The sequence below is a fragment of the Pygoscelis adeliae genome, unplaced genomic scaffold (genome assembly GCF_000699105.1).
Source record: "Pygoscelis adeliae isolate BGI_AS28 unplaced genomic scaffold, ASM69910v1 Scaffold21, whole genome shotgun sequence".
Classification (NCBI taxonomy): domain Eukaryota; kingdom Metazoa; phylum Chordata; class Aves; order Sphenisciformes; family Spheniscidae; genus Pygoscelis; species Pygoscelis adeliae.
Window position 1 is genome coordinate 5,416,491 of NW_008824243.1, and position 17,575 is coordinate 5,434,065.

A 17,575-nucleotide genomic window follows, 5' to 3' on the forward strand; every position below is an offset into this window, starting at 1 on the left:
GCCATGGAGATTAACAGTGGAGCAAATATCCACCTGCAGCCTGCGGAGGACCCCACCCCCGGAGCAGGTGGATGCATGCAAAGGAGGCTGTGACCCTGTGGAAAGCCTGTGCTGGAGCAGGCTCCTGGCAGGACCTGTGGACCCGGGGAGAGAGAGGAGCCCCTGCTGGAGCAGGTTTGCTGGCAGGACTTGTGACCCCCTGGGGGGACCCACACTGGAGCAGCCTGTTCCTGAAGGTCTGCACCCCGTGGAGAGGACCCGCGCTGGAGCAGTTCATGAAGAACTGCAGGCTGTGGGAAGGACTCGGGTTGGAGAAGTTTGTGGAGGACTGTCTCCTGTGGGAAGGACCCCACACTGGAGCAGGGGAAGAGTGTGAGGAGTCCTCCCCCTGAGGAGGAAGGAGCGGCAGAGACAACTGTGTGATGAACTGACCGCAACCCCCATTCCCCGTCCCCCTGTGCCACTGGAGGGGAGGAGGTAGAGAAAATCGGGAGTAAAGTTAAGCCTGGGAAGAAGGGAGGGGTGGGGGGAAGGTGTTTTAAGATTTAGTTTTATTTCTCATTATCCGACTCTCATTTCATTGGTAATAAATTAAACTAATTTCCCCAAGTCGAGTCTGTTTTGCCCGTGATGGTAATTGGTGAATGATCTCTCTCTGTTCTTATCTCAACCCATAAGTCTTTTGTAGTATTTTCTCTCCCCTGTCCAGCTGAGGAGGGGAGTGATAGAGCAGCTTTGGTGGGCACCTGGCATCCAGCCAGGGTCAACCCACCATGCAGGTGGATGACTGGCAGCATTCTCAGCCTCACAGAGTGTCTGAATTTCTCTTTTGTTCCTGAATGCTAGAAACTGCAAAGTAGGTTTGTGTCAAGATTTCAAGGGCGAAAAAATAAATTCTGTAGAAAATAATGCTATTATGAATAAATGATTGCTTGAGTTTATAATGACTCATGATTTCTTATAATAGAAAATTATGTTTGTGTTATCTTATTACTTGTTCTGAAAACACATAAAATGCTTTTCTGAAAGTATATTCTGTATAACTTTTTTTGTATCAGTGGAAAAAATACTGTGAATGAAATCATTATAGGGACAATTTTTTGCTTGGTCTCCCAAATCTTCACTGCAGGAAATAATATTCTAACAATGTGTCTTTTATGATAAGGTCAGAATTTTGTATTCATTTACAGGGAAAAATTTGTGTAGTGTTTTGTGTTCGTTTACAAGGGAAATATAGACTAACTTCAATACTTGGGGATTTTAATGCAGATTTGAATACAAAAGATATTACGTTTTCAGTCTATATAGAACTTGAAAAATGTCTTAGGTGGCAACTTTAATGAACTTGTACCAAATTTTTCAAGTTGTGGCATTCTTAACTACATTCAATACTTAGGAAGTGTGACAGTAGGAGTTGGTCAGTAAAGGACTGACAGCTTAATCCAGGTGAGCGGCCCCTTGTGAGCACTGAACTACTGGAACTCAGAGACCTGAAGCAGGTCACTCTACCTTTCATAGATTTTATTTTTAATTTTTTTTTTAAGAAGAGTTAGACACAGTGGTGAATTTCAGATTAAGTACCTTCTTTTAAGGAATGTATAGTAGTGTGGTATACTTCATACTTAGGTTGGATAACTGTGTTGAATGCATTCAGAAATGTCTTGGACACTGAGCTGCTGTCATAAAAATAACAGAAGTGTGCATGCTGCCGCTCAGACATTCAGAGTGAGTATTAGTGGATTTTCTCTCAGTGATGTGTACAATTTTTGGTGGCAAATGAGGTGGGAATATTAACTAGTAGTGTGTCTGTGGATCTCCAAGTCTAGTAAATAAAATAATACTTTCAATCATACAATGATACATATTCCCAAATGTAGAAAGCATTACGGAACACTCTTCTATGCTAATGTCTCTTCCCCCCCCCTGAGCTTTCTGCTCCAAATGCAAGGCATCTTTCATAATGGCTTCTCTAAGCTAAATATAGAACAACATTTAAACTTCCCTCAAATAAAACCAAAAAACCTCAGCTAAACCAGGCATGTATGGACAAGTAGCCCTAGGGATAAAATGGGTGTTTGGACAAAATGAGACAGGTTATTTCTGTACTTGGTGTTTTCTGGAAGGTAGCTTGAGTATTTTAACTGGTAAATATAGCATCAGAGTCTCTGCAAAACAGAACTATATATTTAATAAACGTTAGTATCTTCGTAGCTAGTAGTTAAAACCATGTGAGAATGCAAATGGTTTAAATTGTGGTGCTGTTAGACATTGTTTATAAAGCTGGTGCATAGACTTTCTGAATGATAAGTGTTATCTTTCAAATGCAGATGAACACTTTCTGTGCACTTCATGAAAATTAAGAGCTATTGAACTCTGTCAGATAGAAATTTGAAAATACACCGTGCATTTTATTAGTGCTTAAATTTGTTGCAGTGTTAAATATGGTGTCTTCTACTAGCGCGGAGTTTAGCATGCGTTGGTTAATATATAGGCTTGTTGTTTGGTTTTCTTATCAGTCCGTACAGTTAGATGTCTTTAAAATCTGCCTTGGAGCAGCTGGCAGCTGACGTGCTGGTGTTGGCACCACCCAGGTTCAATGTGACATCACTATGAGAAGTTTACCTCAGTGCTCAAGGAAGTTGATGTGGGAGCCACGCTCTGTAACGTGTGGCTAAACTGCTGAATTTAGTAAATGCTGAGAACACAGAGGGCATGTAAAAATGGAATTCCTGAAAAAAATTGTTCCCACTGTCATTTCTGGAGATGTAGTTCTGGATGTTGGGAGTACTGCCCGTGAAAGCTCCCCAAGGCTACTGAAGATGAGACGTGTCAGACTGTTTTCATTAGGACAGACAATAGATGAAGACGAGGAGACACATGTTTTACATCCTGTTTACAGTATGTATCCATGTCATCAACCTGGTAAAAACCCATTACTAAGCTTTTTCTTCAGATCATGATTATTTTGCTAAATTGATGGATTTGATTTGTGCTGGTTTTGGCTGGGATAGAGTTAATTTTCTTCATAATAGCTAGTACGGGGCTGTGTTTTGGATTTGTGCTGGAAATGGTGTTGATGATACAGAGGTATTTTTGTTCTTGCTGAGCAGTGCTTACACAGAGTCAAGGCCTTTTCTGCTTCTCACCCCACCCCAGCAGCGAGCAGGCTGGGGGTGCACAAGAAGCTGGGAGGGGGCGCAGCTGGGACAGCTGACCCCAACTGACCACAGGGATATTCCATACTGTATAACGTCATGCTCAGCATCTAAAGCTGGGGGAAGAAGGAAGGGGGGGATGTTCAGAGTGATGGTGTTTGTCTTCCCAAGTAACCGTTACGTGTGATGGAGCCCTGCTTTCCTGGAGATGGCTGACCACCTGCCTGCCGATGGGAAGGAGTGAATGAATTCCTTGTTTTGCTTTGCTTGTGTGTGCGGCTTTTGCTTTACCTGTTAAACTGTCTTTATCTCAAGCCACGAGTTTTCTCACTTTTACTCTTCTGATTCTCTCCCCCATCCCACCAGGGGGAAAGTGAGTGAGCGGCTGTGTGGGGCTTAGTTGCTGGCTGGGATTAAACCATGACATTATTATAAAAGGCCTTTTTATGAGAGTCACTCTGATAATGGTGTCTTTAGTTTTAGAACTATTTTATCATTGACACACTATCATGCATTAGTGACCTGTTTGAAAGCAATTTTATAGGATTTCTAATGTGCTCCTTGTCTTTTTTTTTTCCTCTGTGACTTTTTTTTCCTTTTTCGGGATAAATATCCCTATTTAAGTTTTTAAATTGTAATGTAGCTATGATTAGGCACTAAGAGTTGTCTGGACAGATGTGTGCTGCACAGAGCTCTGACTGCAGTGCAGGATTCAAGTTTTGTGTCATCTTTTCTCTCCCTGTTTTTCAAATCCCCTAAGTTTTCAAAGGCTGTACTTTTAAGAGTTTTTTTTTTTTAATTTCAAAAATGTTAATGCTTTCCTTTTTTAGTGTTTTGAAGATTGCAGATTTTTTTAATAAGCAGAATATGTAAATTAAATTAGTCGAGTAAAAATACAGACATTGTATAGATAATTTTTAACTTAAGAGCATGGGTAAGCTTGCTTGTATGAAGATTTTTTTCTTTTCTTTTTTACTACCTGTTAGTGTCTAAATATTCCAGTGTATTGTGCTAATAAAAAGAAGTAAAATGAGTTGATGTTCCTTTTTCAGACAGTTCAGCTGGGTAGCAATGGAAAATCCAGTTTACTTTTTTTCCTTTTTGCCTTCAGCTAAAATAGTAATGTCTTGAGCCTTTATGGTCTTGGATCCTGATGGCTATCAGATGCACAGTTTTTACCCTTTGCTATGTGGTGGCTGTTTTCAGGAATTAGTGTGGCCTTGCAATTTTTTCCCTTATGTGTCTAACTGCAAAGATAGGAGATGGTGACATCCATCTTATTGGGTGCTGAACGTACATCCTTAACTATGGAATTAAGTTTGTGGTGGTGGGAGAAAGGGGTTTCCCTGGAAAAAGCCTTTCTGATTGTAGTATAAACCACTTTTTTTAATGTGTCAGGTTGAGTAACGTTGGCAGTTGGGGAAAGCAGCGACAGTTCCATTTTGTTAAACAATTATTCCTGTGTATAACAAATTAGAACAGTTAATGTTGTAATGGTATGGACTATTGAAGATTTCTTACAGCATAAGGTCTGTTAAGACTCTTATTGCCTATCTGCTTGAAAACTCTGATCAGAAGCTCATGGTGTCTGAAAAGGTGATGCTCTTTTAGCCAGGTTTGTGTCCTCATTTAACTTTGAATGCTGTAGAGCACTGAAGTGTTTAGTTGGATATCACTGTGATGTGCATAGCTTAAATATCTCCATAGGCGCATCTCATCAATTCTGCTTTTATGCTGTAATTATGGTTTCTTTATAACTCTCACTTTTAAATAATATTTTATTTCAAATGTTATAATTTCAGAACAAATAGAATTGTTTTTGTGCCAGGTTAAAAGAAAATGCTATAGGCTGAAGTTTGTAGTCAAGACAGATGCCTTCATCTAACCTTGTTCAATGTTTTGTAGATAGCTCAAGCGAATGAGGATAATAAGCATAGAATACACCAGTCCTACTGTTGAAGATGAATTCTCCTTTCTTGCTCATTAAATATTTGCCAAATGGTGATTATTAGGAGTGATTTTTGTGGAAATCAGTAGTGCCTGACTAATATCACTTAATAGTGTGATGTCATCATTTGTGAAATGCAGACTTATAGTCTGTTCTGGGATCATGCTTTTGCAATAGCAGATAGTAGCTGAATCCTCTTTAAATTATCTGCTTATTTCTATTTTTGTATCTTGGTAATGGAATGAACTGCTCTGCTGGAATAGAGCAAAAGAACTACTGTGTTTACCAGTTGAGTATGCTGCAGAAGGCAGGTGTCGACAAAACAGGTAATAAAACAATAGAATGATTTGAAAAAAAATTGTAAACGTTTAAAAATTGTAAACATTTGCTTGCTTAATGTCAGCAGATGTGGTGTTAACGCACCACTGAATTTAACATAATGAAGCTGTTCAAGAACTCGATAGGTTTTTAAAGCTAAGGTCGTTTGTCCTGTAGATACGTGTGAATTTGAAAGTGGGTGGGGTTCTTTTTTCTTTTTCCCTTCTGTTCCTTATTGCTGCTGGTTAGGCAACATTTTTGTATTAATGAGAATTTAGGTGAAATACAGAGTCTGACAACAATTTTAAAGTATAAAAGTATTTTAGAAGGTTTTAAACAAACCAACCAACCAAAAAAACCCAATTCCTGGCATCCAAAGCATAAAAGTATTATTTTGATAATACCACTTAGTTGGGTTTGCATATATCTGACCTACATATTTTGTGTGAAATTCAAGTGATGAGATTCTTATTTTTTTTAGGATTAAAACAATCAGTATCGCCTTCCAAAATGTTAACTCAATTAGTATATATACTTTGTTTTATAGTCGAAAACAAGACCTTAGAAATATATGCTGTGACACATCTTTTAAAATATGTAGCTTCCGTCAGAGTGGTTTCAAGTGTATTTTAGAAATCTTTCATAACTGTCTTTTTAGATCTATAAGATTATTAGAACTCTAGGGGAAAAAAAAATTATTTGCTGAAGTATTTGCATATGATTGTATGCATCACAACACATAATAGATGTTAGTAAGTAGTTCTTTTAAATTTGCTGTAGCATTTAAGAGTTGACATGTTCTCAGTTTTAAAAGTCTCTTTCTCAAAAAAGCTACAATCCAAATCAAACACAAAGATGAGCTCGGAAGATCCAGAGAAAGTATTTTCATGTACCCAAAACCACATACAAATGTGTACACATACAGACACTTCTATAAAGTATTTTGTATTCTCCCTTTTGCTGTTTGTAGCATTAAAGAAGGGGAACGCCATGAGTGCTCTGTGCAAACTGGCAAATGGCAGCTGTACCTGTGGTGTGTGAAATGTGCCCTTCTGTTGCAGGTCTGTGCTTTGGTAGCATTGTAAGGCAGGGTAGCTAATACTGTAGGACAGTCTTAATAGCCAGCCGTGTAAGTCAAATCTGCGATAAGCGCACAAGAGATGTTAAATTTATCAGTGATGTGAGTATTCTTACTGCTCGCAGCGTCCACATTATTTCTGGGTATGGAAAACTCGCCTTTTGCAAACATTAAACCTGCTTCCCTTCAAGTGCCTTTGCTAGGGGAGCAGAAATAAGCCAGCAGAAGTGTGTTCTTTGGTGGTAAAGAAATGAGTAATAGAGTTGTAATTGCCTCAGGGGGCTAACAGCAGGGGCTGAATAGACATAAACTGCCCATGAGCACTGTGTCCCTCTAATACCAGCAACTCTGTGGGGCATATTCAGCTCCGTGTTGCATCTCTGATCAGCCTTGTACAGCAGAGGATGATGAGGAGGCCCAGCATCTATCTGGAATAAAAGTCAGTTTCTGTACCTGAGTTCTGAGTTCGTTAGAGAAGACTGGAGGGGTTAGCGGGCAACTAAGTACCATGGCTGCCCCCTCCCCCGCCCCCCAATCTCTGTTTGCATCTCGCTTACATTCAGAGACTGCTCTGTAATACTGTTTGGGATCCAGAATGCTATTTACATAAAAGTCTCTAACCCTCTCCCCTCTTTTCTTATCACAGCAGATAACATTGTTTTGCTTGGATAGTGCTGCAGGAAATTGTTCTATGTATATTTTCCATAAGAAGTAGTAAGGAACCTTTCCTAAAGGGCCTCTGGAACCTGCTCTTGAAGCTCTTTGCAACAGAAGGTAGGGGAAGGGGATTTTGTTTAGATTTTTGGTTTTACAAGAGCATCAGGCTGATCTAACAGTTTGCTGCCAGTGAAAAGGGCAATCTTGCTCCCAGCTGTGCAGCCTTTCCCTATCTCCTGTCAGGCGCTGGTGTGGCCTTTCCCTGAGCTGATTAATTTCACAAAGCCAGCAGAAAATGTTCTAATATTTTTGGGGCAGTATTTTTGAGACGAATTGGCGAGGGGAATCAACTCGCTGAGAGGGCCTTTTTGGTCAGTAGTGGGGGCAGCATTACAGGTCTTACCATCACCAAAAGTAGCAGTCACCTTCTGGATACCCTCTGTTTTAAATATATTGATTTGTGGAAAATGAACTCTTTAATATTTTAGATAAATGGAAACACAAGCATCTCTCCAGAGTTTTATTTTAGTGCAGTGATGATATGCTTTATTATTACTACTTATAAGCAGATACAATGACCATTGGGTAAATGTTTTTTAAGTAAGGCATTTGCCTAAGATGGAGTCAATAATGAACTGAAATAATGTCCAGCAAGTCTTTTTAAAAGTAAGCCTGAGTGCAGAAGGAGTACGCCTCTGACTTGTTCATTTAACCATTAATATGGAAAATTGACTATAGTTATAGTTAATTGTTGAAAAAAAAAAAGATGGCATGACTTAGTTCTAGGAGATATCTCAAATATGATTTTTGGCCCTATTTTTTTGAGATCTGATTTTTTTAGTTGTGTTGTGTACTTGGCTGTATGCCTAATATGCTTTTACTGTAGCTGTCTCAGGGTTTCATCTGAAGAATAAGCATGCAGGAACTTACAATGAATATACTTTTTTCATACAGTGTTTGTGTGTGTCTTCCTTTTTTCTTTTTTTTTTTTCCTTGCAAAACCTTACCTTTACGTCATTCCAAAGAGTGACAAAGTAATTGTAACAGTGCTTCTTTGAAGGTGGGTGTCAGTACAAATCAAAGGTAGATCTAGAAGGGCCTTTTCTTCATACTTAACAGCTACTCATATGGATTTCATGAGGAGGTAACTTATTTGTTTTCCTCTGAGATATGACGAACAGAGCTTACATGTTTTGTTAAACAGTTCTTCACTTTTCAGTTGAAAAGGAAAAGAGTCCATGTTTCAAATGCAAAAGTTTTAGTTTATAGGTGATCTAACAAGTCTTAATCTCCTCTATGGGTGGTTTTTCCCGTTTCTAATGAAAATGTGAGTTGTAAATGGAAGAGGCAGAATTGACATTTTTTCAGTAATTCATGATACTTTTCATGGCTGTTGGCAGTTTCTGTTGGCTGCACTTGTTAGCTGTTTTATGTCTTGATTTGTAGGCTTCCACGTTTCTAGTTTCTTCTGTTTTAAGCTCTTCAATGACAGAATGATTCTTACCCTGTGAGTGCTAACTTTCTATGTGTTGCTTCTAAAAAGTATTACGTGGATCCAAACTGAGGGAAAATAATTTCAACTATCTAATATTAATCAGGGGCTACTTTGGAAAGGCTTTCCGTTTTCAGTAAATGGCATTCTTTGTGTTTTGTGTCACTTAGCACTGAATAGCCTTTAGTTGCCCTTCAAGTAAGGAAATGTCATGAGTGCCTTCTTCAATTGGAAATACGTTTTCTCAATTAGTAAGTGCTGTTGAAGAATACCTGTGATTTGGGAAGTAGTGTTCGTGGCCTCAGCTGTTTTACTCAACATGCATCTTCTTGCTCTCCAGCCAAGTTCTAAAAGGTTGCTGCAAGCAGAGACCCTACCAGACAGAGGGTTCTCCGCTTGCGCTTGAAGGTTTTTGGTGTTCATATTTATTTATAAAGGAAAGATTTTTGTTATGAGAAATCCAAGTGCACTACCGATTTGAAGAGAGAAGTGAGACTTTCAGAAAGCCTCATCACTTTGGCAATGGTACCTTCTAAAGGGATTAAGTGCCTGTCTGCAGCAGTTCTGCATCCAGACGCTCTGGATGTTCAGGACTTGGCATACCCTCACTTTATAAGCTGTGCGATACCTTTTATACAGAGATACTACATAAATAATAATAATTCTTTAGCTCGTTAGTACCAGTGAGGTCTGTAGTGACAAGCATCTGTGTTGGACCCTGATTGCTTGGGAGACTTTAATTGCTCGTTGGGGAGACCAGTATGGCAGTATGAGCTTTAGATACTTCAGCATCAGGATGCTGTTGCGCAGTCACATTAGACACTGACCCAAAAATGTCTGGTGTCTCTTGGCATCTTTTAAGATGCACTGGGGTGACCCTTGTCTCAATTACTTCTTTGAGAAGATGACTGGCTGAAGGAAGAATGTTTTTAATTTCAAAATATTTTCTAACTTGAAAGCAGGAAAAACAGGAAGTAAAACACTTAAAAGCAGCTCATAACTTGTATAAAAATACTGTGTTTCTCCAGTATGTTGTTTTCTGTTGGTTAGAATTGGTTTTAAAGTATTTTTTTCTTTATTCGTTGGGGTTTCCATAAACTCTTATTTCATGGAAGGAGCAGTGTAGAACTGAGTAGTTTAATTTGCCCAGAAGTTGATGAAATTATGCCATATATATTTGTAGGTAGATTGTATGTTTGGAAAGTTAACATGTTCATGTTCATTACTGAAAGAAATCAACAGTATGCTAGTGCTCTATCAAGAAATAACATGACTGACAAATAGAGGGCAGCCAGTTCCATGAATAGAAAAAGTCTAAGCATATTCTCCATTTACCTGAATGTGTTTCTACCATCCGATTTCAGTTATGCATTTTTCTTTAACTAGTAGGGATTGCAGTGATACTGTCCCCTTCCATTTGATCTGCTCTGCCAGATGCAGGTGTATGGATGGAGAGCTGCCTGCGGCATCGCGGGTGATGTGATAAGCTTCATAGCTGCTGGGTGGTCTCTCCCAGTGCTGGCACAGGTGCATCTGCTGGTGGAGGCTATTTTGTAATCCACCAGCTGAGGCACTTTAGGAGACTTTGTACTGTGAACTATTTGCAGAACTTCCAGACAAATGTGGCTTTGTTGTAAAGTTTTAGCGTGTTAGGTGTTTGTGTCTAGCTACCTTTGGGTTTGTTACTTCTCTTTTTCTCCCTTCCTGATTTTTGTATTTCTTTTCTCGCTTTTCTTCAATGTAACGGTATGCTTCCTGAGGATAAAGGTTCAGAAATGACACTCATATGAGTTCCATTAATTCTAACTTGCAAATCAATGTGTATGTATTAATTATCTTTTTTAATCTTAAAGCATTTCTATTTTGTACTCCTGCTTCAGGTTCCTACAAGAATATCTGTTGTATCACAGAGGTGGGAAAGCTGTAAAATTCAGCACTAAAAGCAGTTGTTTAAATCCTGGTAACTAAGGCATTAAAAAAATGCACTGTAATTAAACATTTGCAAGCTTTGGAGTGAAGAAATATGCCAATTTACTTCGACTATGAAGAATGCCGTATTAATGTAATTATTTTATTTGTTTGTTTGTTTATTTATTTAGGATATTGGGCGACGGAGCTCCTTATGCTCCTGCCCTGTGTAACTAAACATTGGGAATGGCAATTTCAGGAGTTGAAACCTCGAGAGAAAATTGCCTGGCCATGCCTTGCCCCTGCTTGCTTTCCTTCTCCTGCCTGTAACTACAGCTTTCAAAGTCCTTATACTGTGTGTGCAGAGCTTGTAAAACTGCTCTGCCAGCTACATACCTACATAGGGATTTTAGCTACGGTGGAGTAAGTTGGTAGGCTTGTGCTTGTGAGGAGGTTTAGCAGAGACGCCTGAAGTAGTTCCCACTTGTAACTGTGCAGTCCCACATCCCCCTGCCTACCATTAGCACTCTGTGGCAGAGGTGGCTGAACCAGACATACATCCGCATTATGCGGGGCTGTAAAGTGAGTGCTTTAATGTATAGGCAGAAACGGGCTGCAGGCTGCCAACGGCAGTGGCTCGGGAGCAAATGTTAAACTTTGCTTATGGCAGAGGGAGGAAGGCAGAAATTTATCTCCTGGCACAGGGCAAGGCAAATACGCGAGTACCTTCAGCTGCTGCTGTGAGCCTAGTGGGAGTCTGCAGCCAAGAACATTTTCTACCCAAGTACTATTGCACTCATGAGGCTTAACAGACTTGGGACTTCTGTTCTGTGCTGAGTGTACCCCTATAGCTAATTCACTTTTTTTTTTAAAGTTTTCCTGGATGAGTCCTAAACTCTTGGTGGTTTTTTTTTTCCCCAATGCTTTCTATAGGGATAGAGTAGCTGATCCTCACGTAATGCAAATATGATGTTTCCCATAAAAGTGGCTCAGACATCCAGCAGCTTGGGAGGAGCAACAAAAATAGAAACATAACTGATTCGTAGCAGTTATCTTAAGGCCTTGTAGGGTAACAGAGTTAAGCCTTTCTCTATTCCATCCATTTAAATGCCCAGCAACTAAGCTGGGATTTTCCGTGTAGCTCCGTAACTGTTTCCAGGTTCCATTTAAAAGGTTGGTGAAAACTGGAGTGCTGGTTCCCCAAAACCAGTACGTTGGTATATTAATGCTGAAGCACAGTAAGGAGGCTGACACAGTACAGAATTGGGCAGATCAGATCTTAGGGCAGTTATTTCAAGTTGTCCGACACAGACAGAACCGTACCAATCGGGCTTTGTACCTTTAAGGTTTATTTGCAGTCATGGAAGGTCAAAACTGAGCATCTGAGAGGGAATAAAATCACTGAGTTCTCTAGAGTTTTAACTACAGGGATGCCTCTGAAAATTGAGAGACTTGGATTTGTCAGGCTCATGAGATATGGTTACAGCTATAGGTTCGTGTATCGCTTTACCTGTCTCATTTCCTCTTGGAGAGAGGTTGGTTAAATATCATCTCAGAACTGCCTGCTGGGTTGTTTGAAATGTTTCACCTTTTTATTACTGATTCATTTCCTTGTAATCTTGTAACGTTTGCTGATCTGGAAAGCTGGATTTTCAGGAAGGGCCGGATTGAAATCTGTTAGTCTAAATCCTTACGAAGTTGGTGAAGGTCTTTGTTAAACTACCTTGAAAGCTATTTCATTTTTCAGGATTTAATTATTCGTTCTTTAAAGTTGTGTGGGGAATTTGGTTGGGTGGTGTTTTTTGTTTGTTTTACGGTAGGATTGCTGTTCAATTAAGATAATGTTAACTTACTGAAAAGTTAAATATTAACAGTATCCTCTTTGATCTTACTCAAAGACTATGTTCCGCAAGAAAGCTGTACATCTTCAGCGTCCTTCCAGAACTAGTTGGAAAACTCATAGTTATAATTTACTTTAAATGGGAAATATTATTTGTAGTTCTTTGCCTGAATGCATTTTCTGTCAGTCCGTATCATCCTGAAGATGAATGTAGTAGGACTGAAAACCTCAAAGAAACTGTTGGAAGCAACAGTGACTGCATGTTTTTTTACATAGCTTAAAAGAATGCCTTTAGCTGTGTTTTTTAAATGGAATATTTATGCTGAAATGATTAATGCAAACTATTTTGTAGAGAGATAAGTAGACAAATCATATTCTGTTATCTCAGCCATCCCAGTAGAAAAGAGCAAGAACTTCATTGGGGGATTGGGGGAGGGAAGTAGTATGATACGAATATACTCCTAGAGAAATAAAACTATTGTAGAAGTGGGGAATAACACTTCAAATGGGGGGAGGGGAAGGAAGTGAGGCGAAAAATCTGTAATGTTCCCTGTGAAACATAAATGAATGACATATAAAATGTTATTTCTTCATTTGAAAGCAAACTTTAGAAAGTTAAATATTGCTCTTTTAAGATAACTTATTCAGCAATATCTTCAGTCATGAAAATCCCCCTACCTTTTCAGCCTGTAGAGATGAAGCTGGAACAGCATTGTGTGAACCACATTAAATTATTTTATGTACATTGTTCAAAATAGTTGCTAGCAATGTTTCTGGGCAGCTCCAAGAAAATGGCATGATGCTAATTAAAGAAAAGCTTGTACAAACAACCTTTGCATACACATTTGTAGTAAACGTAGTGATCCTAGTAAGTATAGCAATCCTTTTAGAAATGTTTTTCTTAAATTCCAAATTCTACAGATAAAGAAAAGGGAACTTCTGTTATCTGTACTACAGCACGATAGTGTCTGATCTCTTACGTTGCTTGGGCCCTATAGCTACTTATAACACCCAGGACAACTCTTCCCTGTCGTGCGAGTGGGCTTACTGTACATGTACTGAATATTACATCTACAAGGTATGCATTCTTGAAGTGTGCTGAATTGACTTTGCTTGTATAGGTCAAGTGTGCAATGAATGAACAGTACCACGAATGGACGGTCTAATACTTTCCAGAGCAGCTGGGCTTACTGCTTGTGAATCTCATGAAGTATAGATCTATTTGCAGCCTGAAGTCTGCAGACTTAGCGTCACTGAAGCGGCTCAAGCAATTTGCTTCTAGCCATCCTCTTTACTACCAGGCTTTCATATCTGAGCAAAAAGCATGTTGTTGACTGGACACTTGCATTAATCACTTTAGTAGAGTGTAAACAGCTTGTGTTTGTAGATTGAATACTTCTGCTTTACTACACCTACAGTCCTATCCTTGTCTTGTTCTTTTAAGAGCTTACTGATACCAGTGTGTGCTCATTCACGCATACCTCACCTTGACTCTTGAGAAAGTATCAAAACATAGACTTAATAGTAGTCTGCTCCCCTTAATAGTGAAATTTATAACCGGTCCAGAATCAAAACGTATGCAAATATTGGAATCAGTGTATAAACCACATATTTACTGGAATTCTGTAATGCCCAGCCTACTAATAGAAGTATGCACAAATCCTCAGTTTGAGAGTTTCTTTTTGGATTGTTTTTCTTACGTAAATCAGCTCCAGATCAAAGTTATTGGCTTATCGTTAAATGCAAGTGCTTTCTTTTCCATCTTCTCTCTGGGTAGTAAAATAATAATCTTATGAAAGACTTCCCATATAAGTACTCCGAAGTGATAGGTATTTTTAGGCTCTTTCACAGTGGACATACTTGCTCTCAATTTTAAACACAGTGTACTTTCCAGAAGTCTGTTTCATTTTCCTCTCTGAAAATGAGGAACTTGAAAAGAATCCATCCTGTAAATGACATTTTCTTACACAGTTTTGGAAATACATGATGATGGTATCTTGTGACTCTACACAATGAATTTTATTGGGCTCTTCTCAGTGAATTAGCCTCGTCTGCGCTTGGCAAGGTTCAGAAGCTTGTAACTGGTGGTTTTTTCCCTTCCTGCTTCTACTATTCTTGTTTTAATTAACAATAAAACAAAAAGTTACATTTTAAACTTTGTGGTTTATCCTGAAATAATCTGTTTATTCTAGTATCTGGTAGGTTATTTCATGAACTCAATTCAAAGGCAAAACAAAACCCAAAAAGTCCAAAATTGCAGTAGTTGTCATCTATACATCTCTGATTATAAAAGCATGTAAGTTGGGTTGTGAGGAAGAAGAAATGTTAGAAGGCTTGTGCACAGTTCTATAATGAGATAATTCTTATGACACTGATGCTTATATGATAATGCTAAGATACTGACAGGTCCATTACTCCTCTTGTTAAATGGACTTTTACTGGTACTTATTAAAAAAAAAATCATCCCAGAAACCCCATTTGGTGTATGCCATTCTTACATCTTGTAAATTAATGATGTCCATATTGAATCCAACTTCTTATGTCTGTGCATATATGTATGAAAACATACATATTATGTATATTAATGTAGTATTAAAAGAGGATTTTTCTTTTCAAAATATTTTTGTTCCTAATATTAAATATTCCTAGTCTTCAATACTTCTACTGAAATCTTTGGAAGGAAAAGCTTACACTCTTGGTACATACAGTTCTCAAAATACTCTTAACATCCTGAAAGTTCTTAATGGGCTAACATTTTCTGTTGCACTAACTGCATTTAAAATTGCTAGTATCCTTGAGGAAGCCCTATTGACAGTCATCAGTAGTTGATATTATGAATAATTAACAGTGCAACAAAATCTCAGATGCCATGGGGGAAAGCCATGTAACTTGCTTGGCCAAACATATCAATATCATAAATAAATGCAAATTTTTAAAAAGATTTCCTAACATTCATTAACTTTTGAAACACTGCTATACAGAAATACTGGCAGCTCTTCTGTTTGTTGAAACTCTTGTTAACAGGAGTCCAGGAGGTGGAACATTGAGATTAGTATTTCTATGGGGTTTTTTTAGTATATCTCCTGGGATTTCTGGGATGATTGGTTTTTAATAAGTTTCTGATGCTAATAACTTAAAGAATAAAAGCTGAGGGGAAAAAGGGCAACTACAAAGAACCCAAAGTGTATTTTAAAAAGTCATTATTTTTGAGGTGCTGGGAGAGTTGGCTCATGATTTTGGAATGCATGCTGTTAACAAGGATTCCTTTGAAGAACTCTCTGTAGCCCAGTGTTAAAGGCAGTCAGAGACCAACCATAATTAATACAGTCTTTCAAATTAGTGGTGAAATTCATCAGTCGGTTCCAAAATCTGACCTTTATATCCTACTCATAACAAAAAACAACCTCTGTTATATCTTACTTAGTAAGAGGAAAAAGGAGTGCTTGAAGTATAATTTTGAATGTATTCATAAAAGAAGTGATGAAAAAGGAGTATGAGGTAATTGGAGGTACTACATAGGCAGTGTTACCTGAAACAGGCTTATGAAAGAAAGTTTGATGCAGTGTCCCAAAGAGTTACTCAGTGTGGATGCATGTTCTGTATGCTACCTGGGAAGAAAAATAAAGGACTGTCCAGATATATGTGGCAAATTAGTACCATATTCTAGAAAAATATTGTTGAAACTTTGCGTACTTTTAATCTATGAAAACTGAGTCATCACACCGGTCTCTCTTTTAATAAAACTATTAATCTCCTGAATGGATGTCGGACAGCAGCTGTCTTGATGGTTGAATGGGCTAGTGCCGTGACATGCTTCTCCCGCTCTTTCTCCAGTGTTCTTCTGCTGGTGTGTTAGACCTGTCGTTTAGAACTGCTTAGCTGGACATGGACTGGTCTACGTTACCTCCCTGCTAGTGATAATTATTTTGTCTTTTTGGGAGGGGGTGTGTGTGTCGATGTCCTGGTTTCGGTTAATTTAGTTAATCAGTGTACCTTGGACCCATACGATTAATTTTTGTGTTTATCTGTATGGTGTGGGTCAAGTTATAGTTTAAATAGACCTAATTAAACTACTGTTAGCAGCCAGTGTCACAGTAATCTCAGTATCCAGTTCTCTCAATTTTTTCTGTATTTGACCCAAGGGTAATGCTATATGTATAGTCTGGTGGCAGTTACATAAACAAGCATTATTTTCTCCCTGTAATTTCTTCTGTCAGTGTGCAGAAATCTTTCTGAAATTTTCAACAACTCTTAGATTTGTCCATTAAAATTTCGAGGCACTTTCACATCTGTTTTTGACCTATGTAAAGATAACACCTCAAGCTGACAGAGGGTCACCACCTTTTGACTGTACCTGATAACGTGAGCAGAGTGAAGGAGGTTTATCTTGAACTGCTTTGCCCTGTGCTGAATGGGCAAAGGCTATCGATGAGGTTATCTTCCTTTATCCCAAAAGAATGGTGGTACATCCAGAGCCCCATCTAAAGGCAGTGTGGGACTGTGTCCCTAGGAGGCCAGAGGCTTCATACGTACGGTGCTTTCCGTTGTGGCCTTGGAGATGATACTGAACGAAGTAAACAATCAGAAACGTCGGAATTGTGTTGTCAGGTCCTGTAACAGATAGTAAGAAAAAACCCCAAGATTCTGCTAATGCCTGTAGGTGTCGAAGGTAAATTCCCCCGTAGTTCCCTTGCAGGCATCCACCCTGGGAACGCTTCCCGGGACCTTCCTGCGCTCCACTCTGCGCGTTTTTCACGTTTGTTTTTTTTTTTACTTTTATTCTGCTGATCTTCTAGCGCAGAAGGCTCGTCGTGCTTTGGCGCTGCGCAAAGTAACGCTGGGCAGTTTATTTAATTCACTGCAGTTTTAACAGGTCGGTTGGAAGTTTATCTAAAACTCGGTAAAGTGCAAACAGCCTTCTGCCGTCCTTCGTGGGTTTAATTCTGTCAGTACTTGTGCCGTTTGGCCGCCGAGGGGTCGGTCGGTCCGACCGTCCGCGTCGGCTGGTGGCCCCCCTCGGGAAGTCTGGGTACACGCAGAAGAGCCCGCGTCCGCTCGCTCGCTGCGGGTGTCCCCGACTCCGAAGGGCCACCGCGCTGCGTCACGCGGTTCCCCCGCTGAGCGCGGCAGGGCCGTCGCCCCCCGAAAGGCGGGAGGAAACGTCGCCCCGAGCAGAGCG

General features: G+C 39.3%; 1 protein-coding gene across 1 annotated transcript in view; it reads left to right on the plus strand.

Moving 5' to 3' along the window:
• The window catches only part of FRYL (FRY-like), a 166,863-nt gene that overhangs the window by 17,981 nt on the left and 131,307 nt on the right, over positions 1 to 17,575 (plus strand). Inside the window, exon 2 of the mRNA XM_009335155.1 lies at positions 2,517 to 2,898. Within this exon, the coding sequence (XP_009333430.1) occupies positions 2,721 to 2,898 (178 nt within the window). The 5' untranslated portion in view covers positions 2,517 to 2,720. The remainder of the gene's footprint in view (positions 1 to 2,516; positions 2,899 to 17,575) is intronic.